At 46.9% G+C, this 20,118-nt stretch overlaps 2 protein-coding genes across 3 annotated transcripts in view; one reads left to right on the top strand and one right to left on the bottom strand.

Moving 5' to 3' along the window:
• LOC127395940 (inositol 1,4,5-trisphosphate receptor-interacting protein-like 1) overlaps positions 1 to 20,118 on the top strand; it is a 149,317-nt gene that overhangs the window by 65,474 nt on the left and 63,725 nt on the right. The window lies entirely within an intron of this gene.
• ARK2N (arkadia (RNF111) N-terminal like PKA signaling regulator 2N) overlaps positions 13,928 to 20,118 on the bottom strand; it is a 48,097-nt gene continuing 41,906 nt past the window's right edge. For both annotated transcript variants that reach the window (XM_051643435.1, XM_051643436.1), the window contains exon 5: positions 13,928 to 16,525. In XM_051643435.1, coding sequence (XP_051499395.1) covers positions 16,336 to 16,525 — 190 coding nt within the window. In that variant the 3' untranslated portion in view covers positions 13,928 to 16,335. The remainder of the gene's footprint in view (positions 16,526 to 20,118) is intronic.

Below are 20,118 nucleotides of genomic sequence, written 5' to 3'. Positions count from 1 at the left end.
TTGGCTGGTTGCCTGAAGGACATCTAGATTGGAAGTTCCTGTAAAAAGGCTTCAGTTTTTCATCAGGTCAAGTGCAGTGCTCTTAAAGCACCATCTGAAACTCTCATATGCATTGCACTTTCTCAAAGGCTTTTCCAGATATGTTCTCTAAGTGAGGCTATTTATCCAAGAACCTTCTCTCAGCCAAGCATGTAGAAAACAGTAACTGTTGTTTGCATCTTGAAGGAAATTATTTACTACTAAAACAAAATGAGTCTCTGCTAACTCACTTCTCTGTGCAGGGTGATATATTAGAACCTGGAGAAGGATGAAAAAATCAAGATGGAGTAACTGGGCAGCAGAATGGTACTTGCAATCCAGTCTGTGTAAACGGAACTTGGTGCAGATGGGTGGCTTGTGGCTTGTCTGTGGGACAGGACTGGAAATAACCCTGTAGAGCTACAACCAAAACTAGGCAGTGTGACTTAGCTCAACTGAGGCTTAGCCCAAAGTCCCTTGAAATCCATGGAAAACTTCCCATTGATGTCAGTGGTCTTGGATCACTTTTCAGTAGCTCTGGCAATGTTATGCTCTCCACTAAATAATTACATTCTAATGAAAAATGGACATCCCTGTCTGTAGTGCTTCTGTAAATACATAAAGATGTAGATTCTGGCATGTGGTTATGGAGCAGGGAAGCATATTTTTCCTTTCCAATCCCCTCAGTGGAAGCTGACTGTGTCTGCAGCCTCTGCACTCCAGTGAACAAAAAGACCATTCCGGGAGTAGTGTCTTTTAAAAGAAAAAAGAGCCCCATAGGCCTTAGCAAATGCAAATATCAAGGAGATACCCTCATTTTACTTCTCTAGGATGCTCAAAAAAACCCCAGACCAATAAGATTAGATTAAATTTAATTGATTTTTTTTTTTTTTTTTTAATGTATTCATATTGTGTACCCCAGAGAACAGGAAAGAAGCTACAAGGAACACAGGAGTTATGTGTCTTCTGTCCCTTCTTGCAGGGAAGTAGGAGCTGAGGTTAAAGGGAGACCTGGAATCTCCTTAGTGCCTTAGTTCAGCTCACCCTGCAGTAAATCTCGTCCTGTCCCCAGCTGGAGGTTTGAGCTTAAACAAGCACAGGAGAGGTGTTGAATCTTCTGTTGGCTCACACAGGAATTAGAAAAGAAAAGGCCTTCTCTTGAGAAAAGAACAAAAAAAACTCAAGCAAGTTCATTGTCCATGTGGAGTCCTCAAATGCAGGCCTGCTACACCTCTGGCTGCTCAATGCTCGTGAAGGTGTCCGAGTCACCTTGCTGGACCCCGAGTGTCATGTTGATCAGGAGGGATCTATAGGAAGAGTAGCTCAGCCGGAGCTTGCAGGAGTGTCTGGAGGCCAGCACCATTAGCCGGCAGTGTCTTGACTCAGGCAAAAGCTCCCAGGCTACATTTAACACCATTTGAAACCAGAAGTAGGTTTTATCCATGTCCAGGTAGGGGCCAGTGCAGAGAATGTCTAGGAGGCTGGGAGCCTGATGCTTTTCCAGCTCCTCCTCAGGGTGGTGGAGGAAGCACAGCATGTGCTGTGTGCAGGTGCACTCCAGCTCAACACGGAGCCTGTAGGTTCCCACAGGCATCTCCTCCTCACTGCACAGCTCCAGATGGAAGGTGTGCCCACGGGGTGGGCGGATGGGCACAAGGACCTGGTAGACATGATCATCCATACCACAACCTTCTGAGGTGTACTCCATGACGGTTGCTGGCAGCAGTTGTGGCACAAAACTGCTACAGCAAATTCTTTGGCAGTTATGAAGAAGTTTATGCACCAGGTCCTCCACCATGGCAGACAATCCTGGCACAACCCGTGCTACACTGGCTCTCTCTTCTCGGTTCATCTTCCGTGCCCTGTTTCCTGAGCTGCCCTCTTTCCTGCTGATGGCTGGCCGACAGCTCCTCTTCCTGAGCCTCCGGCAGAGCCCGCAGAGCAGGAGCAGGGCTGCAGCAACGGCCCAGAGCTGCCACTGCTGCAAGGCCCACCAGACAAAGCCACTCTGCTCCTGGCTCCTCAGATTCAGGGCACTTTGCTCCTGCTCTATCTCCCGCAGCAGCCGGGTCATCTCCCGCTCCAGCCTCCTCTCTCGCAGCCACATCTGCACCCGCCTCTCCCCATCCAGCCCGTCACCCGCTGGCCGTAGGGCCCAGGTGAGGATGAGGACAAGCAGGGCAAGGAACTTCACAGCAGCCATGGTCTGCAGGAGGAGGGAGAGAAGGGCTTCAGTGGGGCTGGCAGGGAGGGCCTGTGCCCCGGCGGGGGCAGCCCCGTGCCCTGCCCAAGGCGCTGCCGCCAGCAGCTGGGCCCTCGGGGCAGGGCCAGAACCCACCCCCCGGGGGCCGCCTTTCTGCCCCGGCCCTGCTCCAGCCCGGCCTCCCCCTGCCTGCGCACTCACCTGGCCAGCTAGCACTGGGGCACAGCTGCTGCTGGCCCTTTTCTAGCTGCCCTCATTGTGATGCCATCGCACCCACGCCCGCCAACCAGCCCGGCACTGACAGCCCCAGACAACAGACCCCCCCAGACAGGCAGGACGGGGCTCCCAGGGGCTCCCTTTGCAGAGCAGCCACAAGTGTCCCCGAAGCCCCCACCAAACATCCCGTCGGCTGAGCTGAGCCTGGGCTGCTTTGTCCCTGCACATCCCCTCCCGTCAGATGGGACCAGCTCCCTTGGCGCTGGCCTCTCTGCTGCTGGACCAGCCGCTCTGCTCCTGCCTCCTCTGCTTCCAGCCAATTCCTTACCTGTTGCCTTTCGTGAAAGGCGTGACGACCTGGTTCAAGAACGGCACGGCGGCCACTCCCAGGCCGCTCGGTCCATCAGCACACAGACACCAATGTGGTGGACAGCAAATGGCGTTTTATTAGTGCGCAACACAGCTCTTTATACCCCAAATTATATCTTAGATTAGTGTAACTTCCGTCTGCTTACTTCATATACTAAACCCCATTGGCTATCTAGGGATGGGGGGCCCTGTCTTTCCGTACAACGCGAAATCTTCCGACCGCCGGTCCCTGGCTACATTGTTTCCACGGGCTGCGTTTTCCCACAATTCCCCCCTCCCTATGCCTAACTAAATTGCCTAAAATATAACTACCTTAAAAAATTCATGTATCAAAATCTTAAGACTTAAAACTTCTTAACCTTCATCACTTACTGGAGATATCTTTACCTTATTTTATGTTTTTATAACAGCGTTAGTGTATCTCTTTAAACTAAATAGAAAACATAAGACATGTTAAATACGAGGTAGTTAGAGGGTAACAGGATAGAGCTGAGGATAGTTAATGAAAAACTGAGCAAAAACTTTCTTAAAGCAATTGTTGGCGTCTCACCACCAAAATGTTCACCTTTTCCAGCCGGCTTTTGACACATGACACAAGCTTGTTAAATACACAGGGTCCAAAAATCAAAAATGCCACAATCGTTACGATCGGCCCTGCCAGGGTAGATATCAGGGCGGTTAGCCATGGTGAGTGGTTGAACCATGATAAAAACCAGTTTTCTTGTGCCTCTCGTTCCCTTCTCCGGTTTTCCAGTCCCTCCCTTAATTTGGCCATTGTGTCCCTCACTATCCCGGTGTGGTCCGCATAAACACAACATTCTTCTCCCAATGCTGCACATACTCCTCCCCGCTGTAAAAACACTAAGTCTAGCCCTCTTCTATTTTGCAAGACTACTTCCGACAGTGACCTAAGTGATTGTTCTAGGGCACTGATTGACTGCTCAATTCTAGCAAGATCCTCATCTACTGCCGACCTCAAGGCGCTAAATTCTTTGTTCTGTCGAGCTAAAGATGCCACTCCTGTACCTGTTCCCACTCCTCCTAAGATCATTAAAGTACCTAAAAGATCTTAGGGACTATGGTTACCTGGACACAATATTCGGAGGACTCACTGATCCTGTCCAATGGCACACATGGTGTAATTCCTGCGAGAGAGTAAACCCACTTGGTATTGTTAGCTGGCACTAACCACTTGGCAGGGGTCTTAATTTGGATCAACTTATCACACAGTTGTTCTTTGTCTTTTGGGACTTTACCTACACACATGCCTCTTCCCACCACCTGCTCTAACGTAATCCCGTGCTTCTCTGTGTCCCAATTACACTGAGCCGGATTTGCACTGTTCTCAAGTGTGGGTGTGTCGCTGATTCCCACAGCCTCATAAAAGGGTGGCTTTACGCCGTAGCACAGCCAACAATGCTCTGTAAAATTTGGGTTAGTTTTGTTTAGTACCTGATAGCTAGCCTGCATCATTTTCCAGAGAGAGTTGTCACTAAAAGGATTGCTAGTGGGCATTACAGGTGCGATAGCTGTAAAGCTAGCCGTGACAACTTTTACATCGTACTGTGGGGGTACCATTGGGTTGAAAACCCGGTTAGGTCCGATTGATTGGGGTGCTTGGGGTAGTAGAAACCTACGGTACAATGGTCTCACATCCCCAGTACCCACAGAAATAATACCCTGGATAGTGGCAACGGGTGTTGCCTGGATTTGAGCTTGGACACCAATATGTTCCCCATAACATGTCTTCATCGGGTGTTCCAAGCATGGGAAACAAGTCAAGCACCTTTACTGTAAATATTGGAGCACCTGCTGTTGTGTTTTCTCTTATCACTTGGTCTCGGCTTTGTAGGACCCACTTGAATGGCCGATGAGGGTGGTATCCTGACTTTGCCTGTGTTTTGGTGATTAGCCCTAAAATCAAGATCACACAAAGGCTTCGCAGCCCTCCCCCACGGGGGCTGTGTCGCTGCTGATTGGATTCTGCTAGTGTAGAGCTCTCAGGTGCAGACCGGATGCTTGTCGGCTTGTCATCCTCTTTTGGCAGCGGGATGTATGGATTACGAGGACGTCCGATGATCCAGTCCTGTAAACAAAAACTCACAGTTTTCATTAGTAATGCTAGCGTGGGTGATGGAACCCAATCGGCACATGCAATCTTTATTTTTTTCCAATCGGTGAAAGGGATGTTTTTCCCTTGCAGTCCCTTTTTATTTGGGATGGGAATGTTTTTGCTTTTGACTGTGTATATTCCCACTTCCTCCTCCTCCGAGTTTGAATCGGTAACCGGCCACTCATCCTGGCTGGTGTCCGATCCCAAGTCAGAGCTCGACTGACCGGCTACTTCCGGTTTCCAGTCTCTTTTTGTTGAGCTCCAGCCCCGCCCACTTCCTTTGCGGGCGGGCCGCTCCGAGCTCCGGTTTCGCCCACTGCCCTTGTGGACGGCCCCCTCCGAGCTCCGGTTTCGCCCATTTCCCTTATGGGCGGCCCTCTCCGAGCTCCGGTTTCGCCCACTGCCCTTGTGGACGTCCCACTCTGAACCCCGGTTTCGTCCACTGCCCTCGTGGACGGCCCACTCTGAACCCCGGTTTCGTCCACTACCCTTGTGGACGGCCCACTCTGAACTCCGGTTTCGCCCATTTCCCTTATGGGCGGCCCTCTCCGAGCTCCGGTTTCGCCCATTTCCCTTATGGGCGGCCCTCTCCGAGCTCCGGTTTCGCCCATTTCCCTTATGGGCGGCCCTCTCCGAGCTCCGGTTTCGCCCACTGCCCTTGTGGACGTCCCACTCTGAACCCCGGTTTCGTCCACTGCCCTCGTGGACGGCCCACTCTGAACCCCGGTTTCGTCCACTACCCTTGTGGACGGCCCACTCTGAGCTCCGGTTTCGCCCATTTCCCTTATGGGCGGCCCTCTCCGAGCTCCGGTTTCGCCCACTGCCCTTGTGGACGTCCCACTCTGAACCCCGGTTTCGTCCACTGTCCTTGTGGACGGCCCACTCTGAACCCCTTGGCTCATCCCCCCCTCCGGGCTTGCTCCCCGCCCGGCTTGGCGGGGGATTTGCCCTACGGGGGCATTTTTTCAGATAACGACTCCGGTTGGCTTTCTGCCCTTCGTTCCTGCTCCCGTCCTCCTCCGTCTCGCTCATGGTCCCATCCTCCTCCGTCTCGCTCCTGCTCCCGTCCTCCTCCGCCTCGCTCACACTCCCCTCACATTCTTTCACCTCCCCCCTCCTTCTGTGTGCACTTGCTGATACCAACTTTTCCTCCCTTTTACCACCACGGGCATCTTTACCTCGCCCCCCCCTTTTTTGCTCAGCGCCATTTTGGGGTGTATAGGGCGGCGGTTCAGCCCGAACCTCCTCAGACTCTGCTTTCTCCGCGGCGCCCCGAGCCTCCTCCGCCAACCCGCCCCAGAAGGACCGAGCTTGTTTCTGTCCCTCCGTAAACGGCTCGGGGTCCGGGGACCGAGGGGACGCATCACCCTCCCTCAGCTCCACCACCCTTAAACCCTCCACAGACTCAGCAAAACCATCATCACCCGGGGGGTGCAAAGTCTGCGTGGCTGCCCCGACTCCCAACTTCGGGGTGTCCTGCAAGCAGTTCTTTGCCGCCCTCCAGGTCTCCTGCTCCTGTATCGCCTTCTGCAACGCCTGCACGACTTTCCCCCACGCCTTAAGGTGCTTCCCACAACTCGAGAGCATCGTCTCCTTAGCCAACGCTTTAGTGCATTTGTCCCACACCTCAGGGTGGAGAATATCCACCGGCTGATCAATGACCCCGATTTCCAAAAGCCTCGCAACGGCGAGAGTAAAATCTTTAGACTTACAATCTATCCCCCACTGCTTATGTAATTGCAATACGACCTTAACAAGGGCTTCCATCCTCCTTGTCGGTCCGCCCCTCCCCGCCGGGCTGGTCCTGCCGCTCCGGCCGCCGCTTTCCTGGCTCCAGGTGAATTTCCCGATCCCAGGCGTGCTCCCGGGTTTCGGCACCACTTGTTGCCTTTCGTGAAAGGCGTGACGACCTGGTTCAAGAACGGCACGGCGGCCACTCCCAGGCCGCTCGGTCCATCAGCACACAGACACCAATGTGGTGGACAGCAAATGGCGTTTTATTAGTGCGCAACACAGCTCTTTATACCCCAAATTATATCTTAGATTAGTGTAACTTCCGTCTGCTTACTTCATATACTAAACCCCATTGGCTATCTAGGGATGGGGGGCCCTGTCTTTCCGTACAACGCGAAATCTTCCGACCGCCGGTCCCTGGCTACATTGTTTCCACGGGCTGCGTTTTCCCACACTTACCCATTGAGTGATCAAGCACATCTCTCTAATTTAGAGACAAGGATGTTGTACAGGACTGTATCAAGTGCTTTGCACCAGTCCAGGTAGATGACATCAGCTGCTGTTCCCTCCTCCACTGGTGCTGTAGCCCCTTCACAGAAGACCACCAGACTTGTCAGGCACAAATTTCCCTTAGTGAAGCCATGTTGGCTGTCACCAGTCACCACCTTGTTCTTCATGTGCCTCATAGTTTCCAGGAGCATTTGCTCCATGATTTTGCCAGCCACAGAAGAGAGACTGACTGGCCTGTCTTTCCTTTAATCTTCTTTTTTTCCCTTTTTAAAAACTGAGGTTAGGCTTCCCCTTTTCCAGTCACCACACTGCCATGACTTCTCAGATATGATGGATCTGGACTTAGCAACTTCATCCGCCAGTTCCCTAAGGACCCATGGATGTAGCTCATCAGGTCCCATGGACTTGTGAACCTCCAGGTTCCCTAGGTGGTCTTGAACCTGTTCTGGCCCTACTGTGGGTGGTTCTTCATTCTCCCAGCTCCTGCCTTTGCCTTCTTTGTCTTGGTCAGGGTGGCTTGAGCACTTGTCGGATAAGACTAAGGCGAAAGAGTCATTGACTACTTCAGCCTTCTCCATATCCCTCATAACCTAGTCTCTCTTTTCCTTCTGGAGAGGACCCAATGGAAAAAAATGTGGAACAGAGGCAGTCACACCACATGAACAAACCCCACTGGTGGTGTTTTGCAGGACTTCTGCAGGAAAGAAGGCCTGCCACAGGGACATCTCATCCCACTGTCCTGTGCTGGGTGTCCCAAGTTGACAGGCATCTCATCCTGCCGCTGGAGAAGGACAGGAGACCAGCCCCCAAAGCCTGCTCTAAGACATGAAGGCTTTTTAATGAGAAAGAGAAGACATGAAAACTGGCTGGGCCTCTGGGGGGCAGAGCTCAAGGTTTGGTGCAGAACTGCTCCCAACAGCAGCCCTTGATGTTCTCTTCCCACCAACGCTTGCCTGAAATCTCAAAAACAAGCCTGGGGAGACTAAGAAGAGGGAAACAAAAAAAAAAAAAAGGGGGGGGGTAAAAAATGCATCCCACTTAGCAGCAGGTTGGTGACTATGACTTGCAGCTCCTCTGGTGGTGGCGTGGGCAGCATGGGCTGCAGGGCAAAGCTGCTGTCACTGCACAGGTGTAAAACTGCTACCAGAGACGCTAGAAGTTCACCTTGTGCCTTGGTTCTAGAAGATCCTCTGGAGCAGCTAGGCCCAGACAGAGAGAAAAACAGAAAACTGATTAAAAAAAAGAGCCAGTATCTTTAACGAGATACAACCAGGGAAAGTAACACCAGTCCCCATTTAATAACTAAGCTGGCTTTAAACTATTGCCTCAACATACTGCTTTAAATTATTGCCTCAGTGCTTGTTCTAGTCAAGGCCACTTAATCAGGAGCTGCTGCAGCACTCACATTATTGACTACTGTGTAGTAGAGATCCTGATTTATGTCCTTGTGCCCAGTCATTATCATTCATCATTAAACTGTGCTTTGTCTGCACACACACTCTAGTCTGTCATCCTAAACCAGTACAGGACAGTGGTGCTTGTCCAGGGCAGGACCTCACCTTCTACTTTTGAAGGATGGGGAGAAGTCAGCGTCACCCCTCCAAAACTTGGCTCTGCCATGTGGTGCCTCTGCTTACCTGGGTATAAAGCCCCATATCAACACTTTTCTGGCTGGCAGGGAGCTCAGATCCTTATGGAAAGTTTCTTCCCTGCCTTGTGCCAAGTGCAGGTGGGACTGCTTTAAAAATTGCTGTACTTCTTCCTCTTAGAAACAGCTGGAGGAAATTGTGCAAGGAGCCAGTTGTTCTGCTGCTCCAACTGGGATGGAGTTTTTAATGGCCTGTGACTGTGTTTTGGCCACATGCCAGCCATACAAAATGCTCCCATGAGGTGTGGAAGACAGCCAGGTGTGTTCCAGGGGCTTATCCTCTGTTTGCAGTGGAGGAAATTAACTAAACAGCATTTTTAACTCACCAAGCCTTGTCCGAGACGTGCTGCGAGCTGCCTTTTGTCGGAGCAAACCTCCACCTGTCCCTGAGCACCTGGGGAAGGTTGTACCGTATCTTCTCTGCTTCCCTTCCTGCTCCTGGCTCCCACATCTGGCTTTTCCTCAGCCAGACCTGGTTTCTGGACATGTAGTAGTAGACATTTAGATTTTTCATTGTTTCAGAGCCTGATTTTAATGACAGCTCTCTGGGAGGCTGGTCAGACAGAACTTGGAAATGGTTTCTACAAGCTGGTGCTCCCGTGTCTGATTATCCTCCAGGATTTTGTCTAGATAATCTCCATCTTTTTCCTATATGGAGCTGAAAGCAGTTCTCTGAAGAGCTGTGGTCCTTCCACAGACCAAAGGTGAGCTCCCATCATTGCCTGTCCAGCCTAATTTTCAGCATGGGATTGGAAATGTGACACTAGCAGTCCAAGAAAAGATCCAGCACACATAAAGAATTGCCAGAAATAAAGATTATTTAAAGATTATTTTTAAGGTTTTCCTTCCTTGGAACACATCTCATACACAGGCAGGCCCCATCTCCCACCCTTGCTCAGATAATCAGACACCATCCCTACCAGGGATGTGTTTAAAAGCTGATGTTGTGGCTCCCTCTGTCCACTGTGCCAGAGATTACCTTTCTGCCCAGGGGTATTTTTATTTGGCATTTTTGTCACATGTAGTCAGGAAGAGTGTGAATAAATAGACCTGAATGAGAAGTGTAATCATGGGGAAAAGCAATAAAATTACCTTTTCGTGGATCTCTGTCATGTCCTGTGCCAGGTAAAATAAGCTTTGACTGAGAACACAATACAAGTGACACGTTTCCCAGTTGGATCTTGAAAGCAGCACTCCAACCCAACCACCTCTGACTCGAGAGCTTCTCTTTGGGTGCACAGGATCACTGATGCTTGTAGCACCACAGATAAGCATCTCCTATGCACCTGCAACCCCAGAGGTGAGATCTGGATGAGCCCAACCTTGAACATGGAGGTGCCCAGCTTCCTGCTGCAGCAGGGGGGTTGGACTTGATGATGTTCTGAGCTCCCTTCCAACCCCTGTGATTCTATGATTCTATGAAAAAGGGAAGTCCCTGGAGGTCCGTGCTGCTGAATGCTGAAGCATCCAGAGCCCTGTTGTAATGAGGGGGGGGGGAGAATCATGTGTGTTTCAGGATGCTGTGAGGGTGGGTACCCCTCCTCACAATAAGAACTCATGTCTCTTGGAGCAGTGGACTCCATTATTAAACGAAATGGATTTTAAATGGCCTGCATGCTGCCCTCAAGGGCAAACCTGAAGGACAGAGCCCTGAAATGAGGGACAGCACGAGATGGGGAAACAGAAACAGTGTTTCAACAGACACTTGGTGGCTCACACCCACAAGCCTCTGCCGGGCTGTATTGTTGATGTAAACAAGGTAAAGCCGCGGGACCCTGAGGAGAAGGACAGTCACAGAAATACGAAAGACAGCCTGGGAGCTGGGCTTCGCTGGTTCTCCACCCTTCAAGAGAGCCCGGTCCGGAAAGCTTGCTGGCTGAGGGGTTGCTGACAGACTGAAGGAAAGACTCCTAGCCCGAAGAGCTCTCTGCTGCCCAGCAAACCTTCATGGAACTCTGTTCCTGACAGCTGGGACCTTCGCGGGACCTTCACGACTTGTCTGGCACTGCTGGGTGCTGGACACCGTGACAGAATCACACGGCACCTGGAAGCCCGTCCGCCGTGCTCCACCTCTCCACGGGGCAGGCAGAGTTGAGAGCTCGTGCCGAGGGAGAGGATCCCTCTGGAATCTATTAAATGCCTCGGACCCTCTCAGGACAAACATAAGCTGGTCTGTTAAAATTTCCCAGGTTCATGGTCCTACATCCCCATACCTGCAGGCACATCCTGACCCTCCTAAAGGTAAGTCCCGTTGGGCTCATCCTCCCAACCATTATCGTGTCATTGGTTATTAGTCTCTGTTTATTTCTGATTTGCCTTTCCTGAACTGCCATCTCCCAGGTTTGTTAATTATCCCTCTAATAAACCCTTGAGTTGGTAAATCACAGATTGGGTGTCACCTGCAGCATGGTGACAAAGCCAACATGAGCCTCAGCTGAATGAGATGGCATTTTGTCAGAGGCATGCAGAGGAAAACCCCTGGAAAAGGCACCAGTTAGACTCCAGGCGTTCTGCATTCAATTTGCATCACCTACAGTAATGAAAAATTAATTTGACTCTGACTTGTTTCTTTTTCCAGCTCTGATGTGGTTGCCCTGGATTCATCAAAAGTTATCCTCCTATGCAGACAATATTAAAAAAATTACCTCACATTAAACTTTCAGACAGTTTTCCTTTGCCCACTCCAGCTTTGTCCTGACATTTACGGTCTGAAAGATCCTTCATTCCCAGTAGGTGGCACTGAGTCCTAATTTTAAACTGAATTGCAAATCCAGATGACTAACCAGCTCCAAGAGAAAGCTTCCAAGGGGCATTTATGAATCAGTAGTCGTCAGGACCCTCAGGAATGCATTTATACTTTTCATAAACTCCCTGGTACACAGACACAGACCTGGGGGGGGCGGGAGGAGGGGTTGGCCTCCTCAGCTGCTCTTTAGTTTGAATAAAAAGAGGGGGTTCACCTTACTTGCACTGAAGAGGAAAGTAAACCCAGGGTTTGTCCCTTTCAAGTTTGCAGCACTTTGCAGGCATGCTGCTCCTTTCCTTTGCAGACAGAAGGGAAACTGCATCCCTGTGATGCTCTGGAGAGAAAGCCATAGCAGCTGACATTCACATAGGATGATTCTGAAAAGGAAAGCGAGAAACAAGCAGCATTTCAGCAAACGGAGGTGATGGACTCAGCAAAGGACACCACTTCAAGGTTCATCTGCAGAACTGGAGAAATGATCCAATTACTAAAACACTTTCAGTTCCCATTTCAAGGCAGACAAACTAAATTTTCAGCTAAAAAAATTAATTTGCATTGCAACGTTTTTGCTGGATAAAGCCATACAAAGTCTAACCTGTTTGGGTACTTTTTATCAGTTCTTGTATGGCATCAGAAATGGTAGTTCCCAGAAAGCAAAGCAGCCTGAGCCACCAGGGACAGGCTGAGTGCTGGAGAAATGTCAGGCTTTCCATTCCGTGTATCCCGACGTCCAAGGACTCTGGGTATCTCTTGGTGGAGGTGGAGGAGAAAAAAAGATGCAGGAGCTATGTCAGCTCTCATCTTTGCACATCTGCACCAAACTCCACAGCACAGTTCTCTTTCAGCTGGTGATCCACGTGAAATAAAATCAGAGTCTGGTGTCCATCTCCACATCTGCCACCAGGCCCAGAATTTGTGTTTTCAAGCTTCATAAAAGCCAAGAATTCACTGGGGCTGAAAAGCCAGGTCACTTAATCTGTGATCAATCTTGACATTTAAAATAGATGGATGAATAAACAGCTCTCCTTATTTGCACCACCGAGAGTCTTCTCATGTGATAAAAACATCAGAAATACAGCAAGCTCCCCTACTTAGCTGGAAACATAATGGATTTTAATATGCCTATTATTCATATTCCCATATTGGCTCTGAGGAGGAAGGCGGGCAGCAGGACCCTAACCTTAGCACCACACAGTTAAGTAATTACCATCCTTCTCTTTATTTACAGGTATAAATTTTCTGGTATTAATGTAGTGGTATTCCAAATGCTGCACAGCCTGACACCACCTCTCCTGATCTGTGAGGACCTCCCCAGATCTCCACACTGGTTTACAGATCCATTTCCAATGGCAGCTTCTTGGCCCTGCCTGGCTGAGTGAGAAGATCCCAGGGCATCGTTGGTCTCCTAGTCTGATGTTCCCCACTGCCCAGCAGAAGACAGCTGTGAGGATGGGAGAAGGGGATGCATCTGGGAAAACCAGGACAAAGGTTGGTTGGGCACCTGAGGGACTGCAGTGTGTGGGAAGATGGAGGCTGAGCAGAAGCCACATCCCTAGAAGGGATTCTGCAGGGCACAAGGAGCAGCGGCCGCTCCTCACACATTCCTGCGCTGCGGGGACAAGGGGTGATCCTGCTCTGGTCTGGGAGGTGACACAGGGTCAGAAAATCCCATTTGCAGCCCAGAACTTTCAAAATTAAACACATGACAGCAGGCACCAGTGCTGAAATTGGACAGCTGTAACCCATTCCCAGAGCTCAAGGCTGTATTTTGGAGGTGTGACAAACAGCAGTGCACGGAATGAAAGGGGGCTGAAAAAAATTCCAAACAAGTTGATGTTGTTTAAATAATACACTCTATTTTATTTCATCTTAAAATACTTTAACCTTTATGCTACAGACTTGTTTCAAAAAACAGAAGGTCTCATCTTGCACCAAAAATATATATATATATATTTTACATATATATAACACTCTGTTTTATTATTTTTTTCTCCAAAGACCATTAAATACTAGATGGAAAATGAGAACTAAACAGTGAGTGTTGAGAAGAACAGATATTTTTTTTAAGTAGAGTCACGTGTTTTAAACATTTATATTCTAAGCCATGATTTGTCTTCACTACAGAAGATTCCAAGTTCACAATTTAGGAACTGCTATAACCATGAAGGGCTTGAGCCAATGCACACTGAAGTCGATGGAAAGCCCTGCACCAGCTCCAGTGGGTTGAGGATCAGGCCCCAAGTGCAGTGGTTCTTAGCCATACAATGGCTAACATTTCTTTCCTGCTGAGAAGACCAAAATCATCCAGGCACCTTTTGCTCTCCTAAAAAAGCAACAACCACCCACCCCCCACACCCCCCCACAAAAAAAAAAAAAAACTAAACAAAAAAAAAAACCAAAATAATATTAATTGAAAAAAAACCACACACAAAACAAACAAACAAAACCAACCCAAACCAAGCCAAAACAAAAAGCCCCAAGCAAAACCACCTGCTAGCTATCCAGTGATTGCAGGTTTCAGATCACCACCCTTTCACATTTGTGAAGAGTAAGAGAAAATACGTAGTGTTTCAGAGAGAAGAAAACCTGCATCAGAGCACAATAGGTGAATTGTTCAAACAAACACAGCGCACATCAGAGGAGGTTTGGTGAGGACGCAGTTGCTTTTATACACACATGGAAGTCACATCATATACAAACTGAAACACAAGCCAAGGAGTTTGCATTTTTCATGGAAGGACTACAAATGGGTCCCTGCAGCTTTCTTCCAGAACCGACCTTTACAAGCCTTTTTAACTGAAACAGGAAAAGCAGCCACGCCAGATGACTGCTCCAAAGCCACCGTCACAGGACTGCGTGCTAGCCCACCAGAACAACGTCGGGCTGGTGTGGCTACAACAGGAGCAGGAGAGACCCAAGAGCCACTGCTGGCTGACCCGGCGCCCCAGCAGCGCGGGGCTCTCTCCTCCTGCAGCGCCAACCGGCTCCATCCATGCGCTGCTCCCGCCCTCCCTCCCGCTCCCGGGGAAGGAAACGGGTCACTAGAAGCACCACATGCGTTTTGCTGGCCATGCCATACACTGATGTTGAATGTTACAGAAGGCTTGAAATTGGATTATCAATCCCCTTACCTAGCTGTTCTTTAAAGTGCAGTCACAACCGTTCTGCCTATTAAAGAAAAAGCTGCGTGTTATTAACTATGTTACCACTGCTGGCTTGTTTGGGTTTATTTATTGTTGTTTTTTTTCCTTTAGCCTATGTGACAACAGAAGTAATTTAACTTTCTTCCCCCACAGAAAAAAAATAAAATTATTGGAAGCCAAATTCAGAAACCAGGCAACGCAAAAAGAAAACGGAACTTCCCATGTCCTGACTACCTACCCCCCTGTTCAGCCCTAAATGGCAAAAGATATGATGATACAGCTGTACAAAACCTCCACTAGAAACTTTTGAGTACAAAGGAACGTTTTAATTGTACAATAGGCATTAAAAGTGGGTATCATCTTGTTAAAGTCTGATCTTTGGTTTTTGCCTCGAAAAAGGCTCAAAATGACAGATGAGAGGCAGGAATTTCTATATACACCACAGGAACTACAGTGTGCTCAATCAAGTAGTTCCACTGATTTCAGTAAATGTTCTGGTAGAATAAAACTAAGTCCAAAACTAGCGTAAGAGACATGCCCTAAAAGCAAGGAAAATGGTGCAGAACTAGTTGCTGATTTTAAAAAAATCATAATTAAAAAAAACCCACAAACAAACACAGTCTCAGGGCCTGATTCTGCAACATCTTTTAGGACAGAGTTTTAAGCATCCAGCAAACACTGAACATTACACGTCTGCTAAAGTGCTTTGCCAGACTGGGGCTTTGCAAGGTTGGCTCTTCTTCTTTCTTTAAGTTGGTCAATGAAGCAAACAAGCAACAGCAGAAATGAGGAATATGAACAACATGTTTCATTTCTCTCCTCCTACTCCACACGAGACTGAGATATAGGTTAAAAAGTTCAGCTATTTTTAAAAAGGAGAGGGATGATGGGCCTTTTTATTACTTTTCTTGTCCTTGTGCTTTTGCAAGTACCAGCTGCTAGGAAGTCACTACTATTACTATTTAAAACATAACAAGCTGTGGGAAATAACCTGTGAAGCACAGTAGTCAAGCAAACAGAAGACTCAGCACTGAAAGGAGTGTAAACTATAAATTATATTGAAAAATAATCCTTTAATTAAAAGCTGTTCAGTGCACATGTTACGGGCCATTTGAACTAAAGACAGTCCCTTCTGCTGGTAACGTAACTAAATCAGCTTGGGTATGAATACTCGTGGCCCAAGTTTCAGAAGTGTTGAATACCCCCAGTTCCACTGGAATCAGTAAGGACACAGCATTTCTCAAAACCACTAATGCTTACACAGCAAAACACTAACTGCTACTAACAAACTCAATATACTGATAAATTAAACATGTTCTGAAGTTGGACGTGGGAACGGGTGGGAGGATGTAAGTTTGCACCCAGTTAATTCTGCAGATTAACATACACTCAAATTAGTAACTGTAGCTGTACTTTAAATTTGGAGCTATTGGCTTTTAATTCTGGGAGGAATCCTCCTTTGAGAAGGCAAAACCATTTTAAATGATACTGAAATTCTACTACGTTCTTACAGAAACAAAAAACTTTGTGAGTTTGAATTTTGTAATGCCAGGAATCAGGCTTCTGAAGCTGAAGCTGTAACAACAAGCTTCTGTGGGTGAGAAGGGCTGGGGACACAAACACAGTGACACTGCATTACAGTAGATATTTGCGCCTGGTATCCTCATCCAAAGTGAGGTCTACTACTTCTGGGGGTGAAGACCAGTTCTGCTGGGGAGTCACAGCTGTCCATGATGGTGTTTGCTGAGCGGTAACGTACTGTGAGCCGGAGCCATGCTTCCAGGAAGACACACTCTGAATCACACCTCCCCTGGGATGCACACACCTGTAGAGCAAGGCAAAAAATACCAAGGATTAAAGCTACTACTGAATTCAAGCACAAGATTCTTAGATACAGTGGTTTATCACTTAGGCATCTCGGTAAGATGCCCCTCTTAAAAACGTCCTTGTGAATTTTCAATTTGTGGAGTGCATGACATCTTAAACCACAGAATCACCAAATCATTCTGGTTGGAGAAGACCTTTAATATGGATTCCAACCACAGCCTAACTCTACCAATCATTAACCTAATGCTACCAAGTCCAGTGCTTAATCCACATTCCCAAGCACCACATCTACATGTCTCTTAAACACCTCCAGGGATGGGATGGAAACTCAAACACTTCCTTGGGCAGGGGGGTCCAGTGTTTCATTACCCTTTCAGCGAAGACATTTTTTTCTAATACCTAATCTAACCCTTCCCCAAGTACCCAGTAATAAAGCTGAGACCAAATTTAAACTCAAATTTAAACAGGGAATTACATTATTTTCAAAACTGAGTTCTGCCAGCGGGTGTAAAATGTGTGCATTTTGATGTGCTTCCATATGTGAATGGATCCTACAGATCTTGAACAGGTCTGCCCCATCATGCATAGCACCATGCATTATTGAGGAGTTTCCTGCCAGCAGTTTTACCCACTGGACTCTTACAAAGAGACAAATTCTCTGGTGAGGCTTGATGAGACAAAGAGAAAAGCTACCTTCCTATATAAAATCAAAAATATGTGAAAATAAGGACATAATGAGACTTTCATAACAGAAACTACAAGAGACACTGTATCATTACATTACAGACATTACACTTGATTTTTATTTGGTGTTCTTAACTAAAAATTAGGAATGTGCTGGGAAATGCTCACTGGTAACAGCACAGCCCTACTTCAGAAAACCTTTAGGCTTTCAATGATTTCAGTAAACGAGACTAAAGAATGTATGTAAAGATAAGCACACACTCCAGTGCCTTGCTGAAGTGAGGTACATACCTACTAATTTGGACAGCATTTTTAGATGTTATAGTCGTAACAGATACGTGACAACTGAAGTACAAGCTAACAGTGCTTAGAAAAAGAAACAAGATGAAAGACTAATTTTGTTACATGATGAAGCCAGGACAGAAATTTACTGGACTCTTTAAGATGACCGCTCCATTCCCGCTGTAAACCTTAACCAACTGCTACTAAAAATCTCTACCTAGTGCCTCAAAAAATTGTTTTGCTCTTGTCAGCACCAGCGGTGGCTGAGGCTGCTTCTGGCTCCATACTCATGCAGGAGATGTGTGGCTGTTGGGGTAACCTTCTCCCATTTCTTTCTGAGGGCACATGCACATTGTTTCTACAGGTTTTCTGCACTGGTCATACATCTCTGACATTTACATTTTATTTGTTTTAATTTAAGGTGATGCAAATTGTTTTCTACAGAACTATGTAGGTTATACTCGTCTCTCTTGGCTCTGGTTAGAGTTTAATGAAACAGAATGAAAAAAATATCACTCTCTGAGTTCTAACTTCTCTGAACATAAATGCCTCATTTCTGTCTCAGACTGCTAATTAGTTTGGATGTGATGTTCAGCATGACTTTTTTTATAACTTCTTCAGTCTTAAAAATACATAATTAAAGTAGATACCTACAAAGAACAGACTGGAACTGGAAAAAATGGAGTGGATTCTTTTTTTTTTTAAAAAAAAAAAAAAAACACAACAAAAAAACAAACACCTTTCTTTGAAGGAGAAATATTTTTAAGCATAACTGACAAGAAAGCTTGTAGCCAAAGCAAACTAAATACAATGCTCAGTCTCAGGGACTAGGGTCCATCCTCCTGACACAGAACAGTCCTCAATGCTTGGGCAAGGCTAATACTAACTTTGCTCCCTGAAGGTGACACAAAGCAAACTACGAATTATGTCACAGAAATGATACCTTGCAAAAATTAGTGTGTATTCTCAGACAAATCACACAAGCAGCCTGTCACTGGGTTAAGTGCTGGACCTGGCTCAGAACAGGACACATCCAAGAGCCAAACATTAAATTAAAGATTAGCTTGGGGTACATGCTTTTCAATCTGCAGCTAAGGGATGATACGAAGTACGTGGGAGGAAAAAAAACCTAGGAAAAACCAGAGGAAGACTGTTGCATACACATGCATGATAAAACAAATAATAAAAAATATTAAAAATCTACTGGTCAAAAGTTAAACAAACTGAAAAGCATGACTTGGTGTCCTAAGTAGATGCTGAGTTATATTTCAAATATGAGTCACCATCAATTCACTAGCCATCCTGCCACTGATGGACAAACTCTAGGATGTCACAGCTCACACCAGTTCAACAACGAGATGGAATATGGAGCACCATATAAAAACAGCATGAGCAAGAGAACTGAACCCAACAAATAACAACTAAGCATGCAAAAAATACCAATCAAAACTCTAAAACTTCTCCAAACAACAACCCTGTCAGAAGCCCATTAGTACTTCAAAACTGCAAGCCTAGACATGCTAGAGAAATAAAACTCTAAATAGGATTTGAACAACTGAAATGTGTGAGTATTCAAGGGAGCCAGTGAGAACAAGCCTTTGGGAGACGGCAGATGGTTACATGAACAAAGGAAAGCACAGAAATCTGCTTTATGTCTGTCTTTGCTGATGTTATTTCTGTCCACATTTATTAAAACTGATTTTAAGCAGCAACGCTGCATTTCTGCACATGGTAAATACTATTCAGGCAAGTAGCACAGAAAGCTTCTGTACAGGGGATCTCAGGAAGAAGGGCTGTGTGCATGTGGTGCTAGCAGTGGAGGACAAGTCCACACTGCTTATCATTTTGACTAAGATCCTCTAAGCCCAGGGCCTGCCTGAAAACAGCAAGCAGAGTTACTTCCTAAAGAATCAGCACCTCCCCTAGAAGAGTTAGCCATGCAAGGACTTCTCTACTTGGAAAGTGAAGACTAAATCTCACTTGCTTCAGCACCTTAAAATTTCCTTTTTTCCACATCCAACAACACAGGCTTGTGCTCACACCTTCTGTACAGTTTTCTGTCTGGGAAATTGGGTCCTGCACACCTTCCCTCTTCCTTCTCTCAAGAAAAAAAGTGATGAAGGGACTACGAGAAATCACGCTAGTCCTCGTCCCTCACAGCCCTCCAAGCATCCACCAGGCACCAGACTAGTTTTCAAGAGGGGCTATCTTATGACATTAACTGGTGAAAAGCTGGAAGCTGATTCAATGATTAAAGTAACTATTTTAAAAGGAAACAAGAACCCACAAATATTTTTGTTTCTGCATCTGCATTTTCACGCTACTCCCTCAATCTGAATCCCTGCTGTATATAAATTTGGTATTTCAATATTTGTACTACATAAGTACTACATATGTTTATCCTGTTAATATCTGATATCAAATCACAAACTTAATCTGAATACTTACCAAGTTGGTCATATTTTAAAGAAAAACACATTCTAAATTACTGTCACCAGCAGAATAGAAAAAAGAAGTGCCAAGGTTGCCTACTTTTGGGCATCAGTCATGGACAGGTAACTGCAGAACTGAAAGGCAGCAGGTTTGGTTTTTTTTATTTCTTTATTAATTTTGGCAGTACAGATA

The sequence above is a fragment of the Apus apus genome, chromosome Z, assembly GCF_020740795.1.
Source record: "Apus apus isolate bApuApu2 chromosome Z, bApuApu2.pri.cur, whole genome shotgun sequence".
Taxonomy (NCBI): Eukaryota; Metazoa; Chordata; class Aves; order Apodiformes; family Apodidae; genus Apus; species Apus apus.
This window is presented reverse-complemented; position numbering and strand designations above follow the sequence as displayed.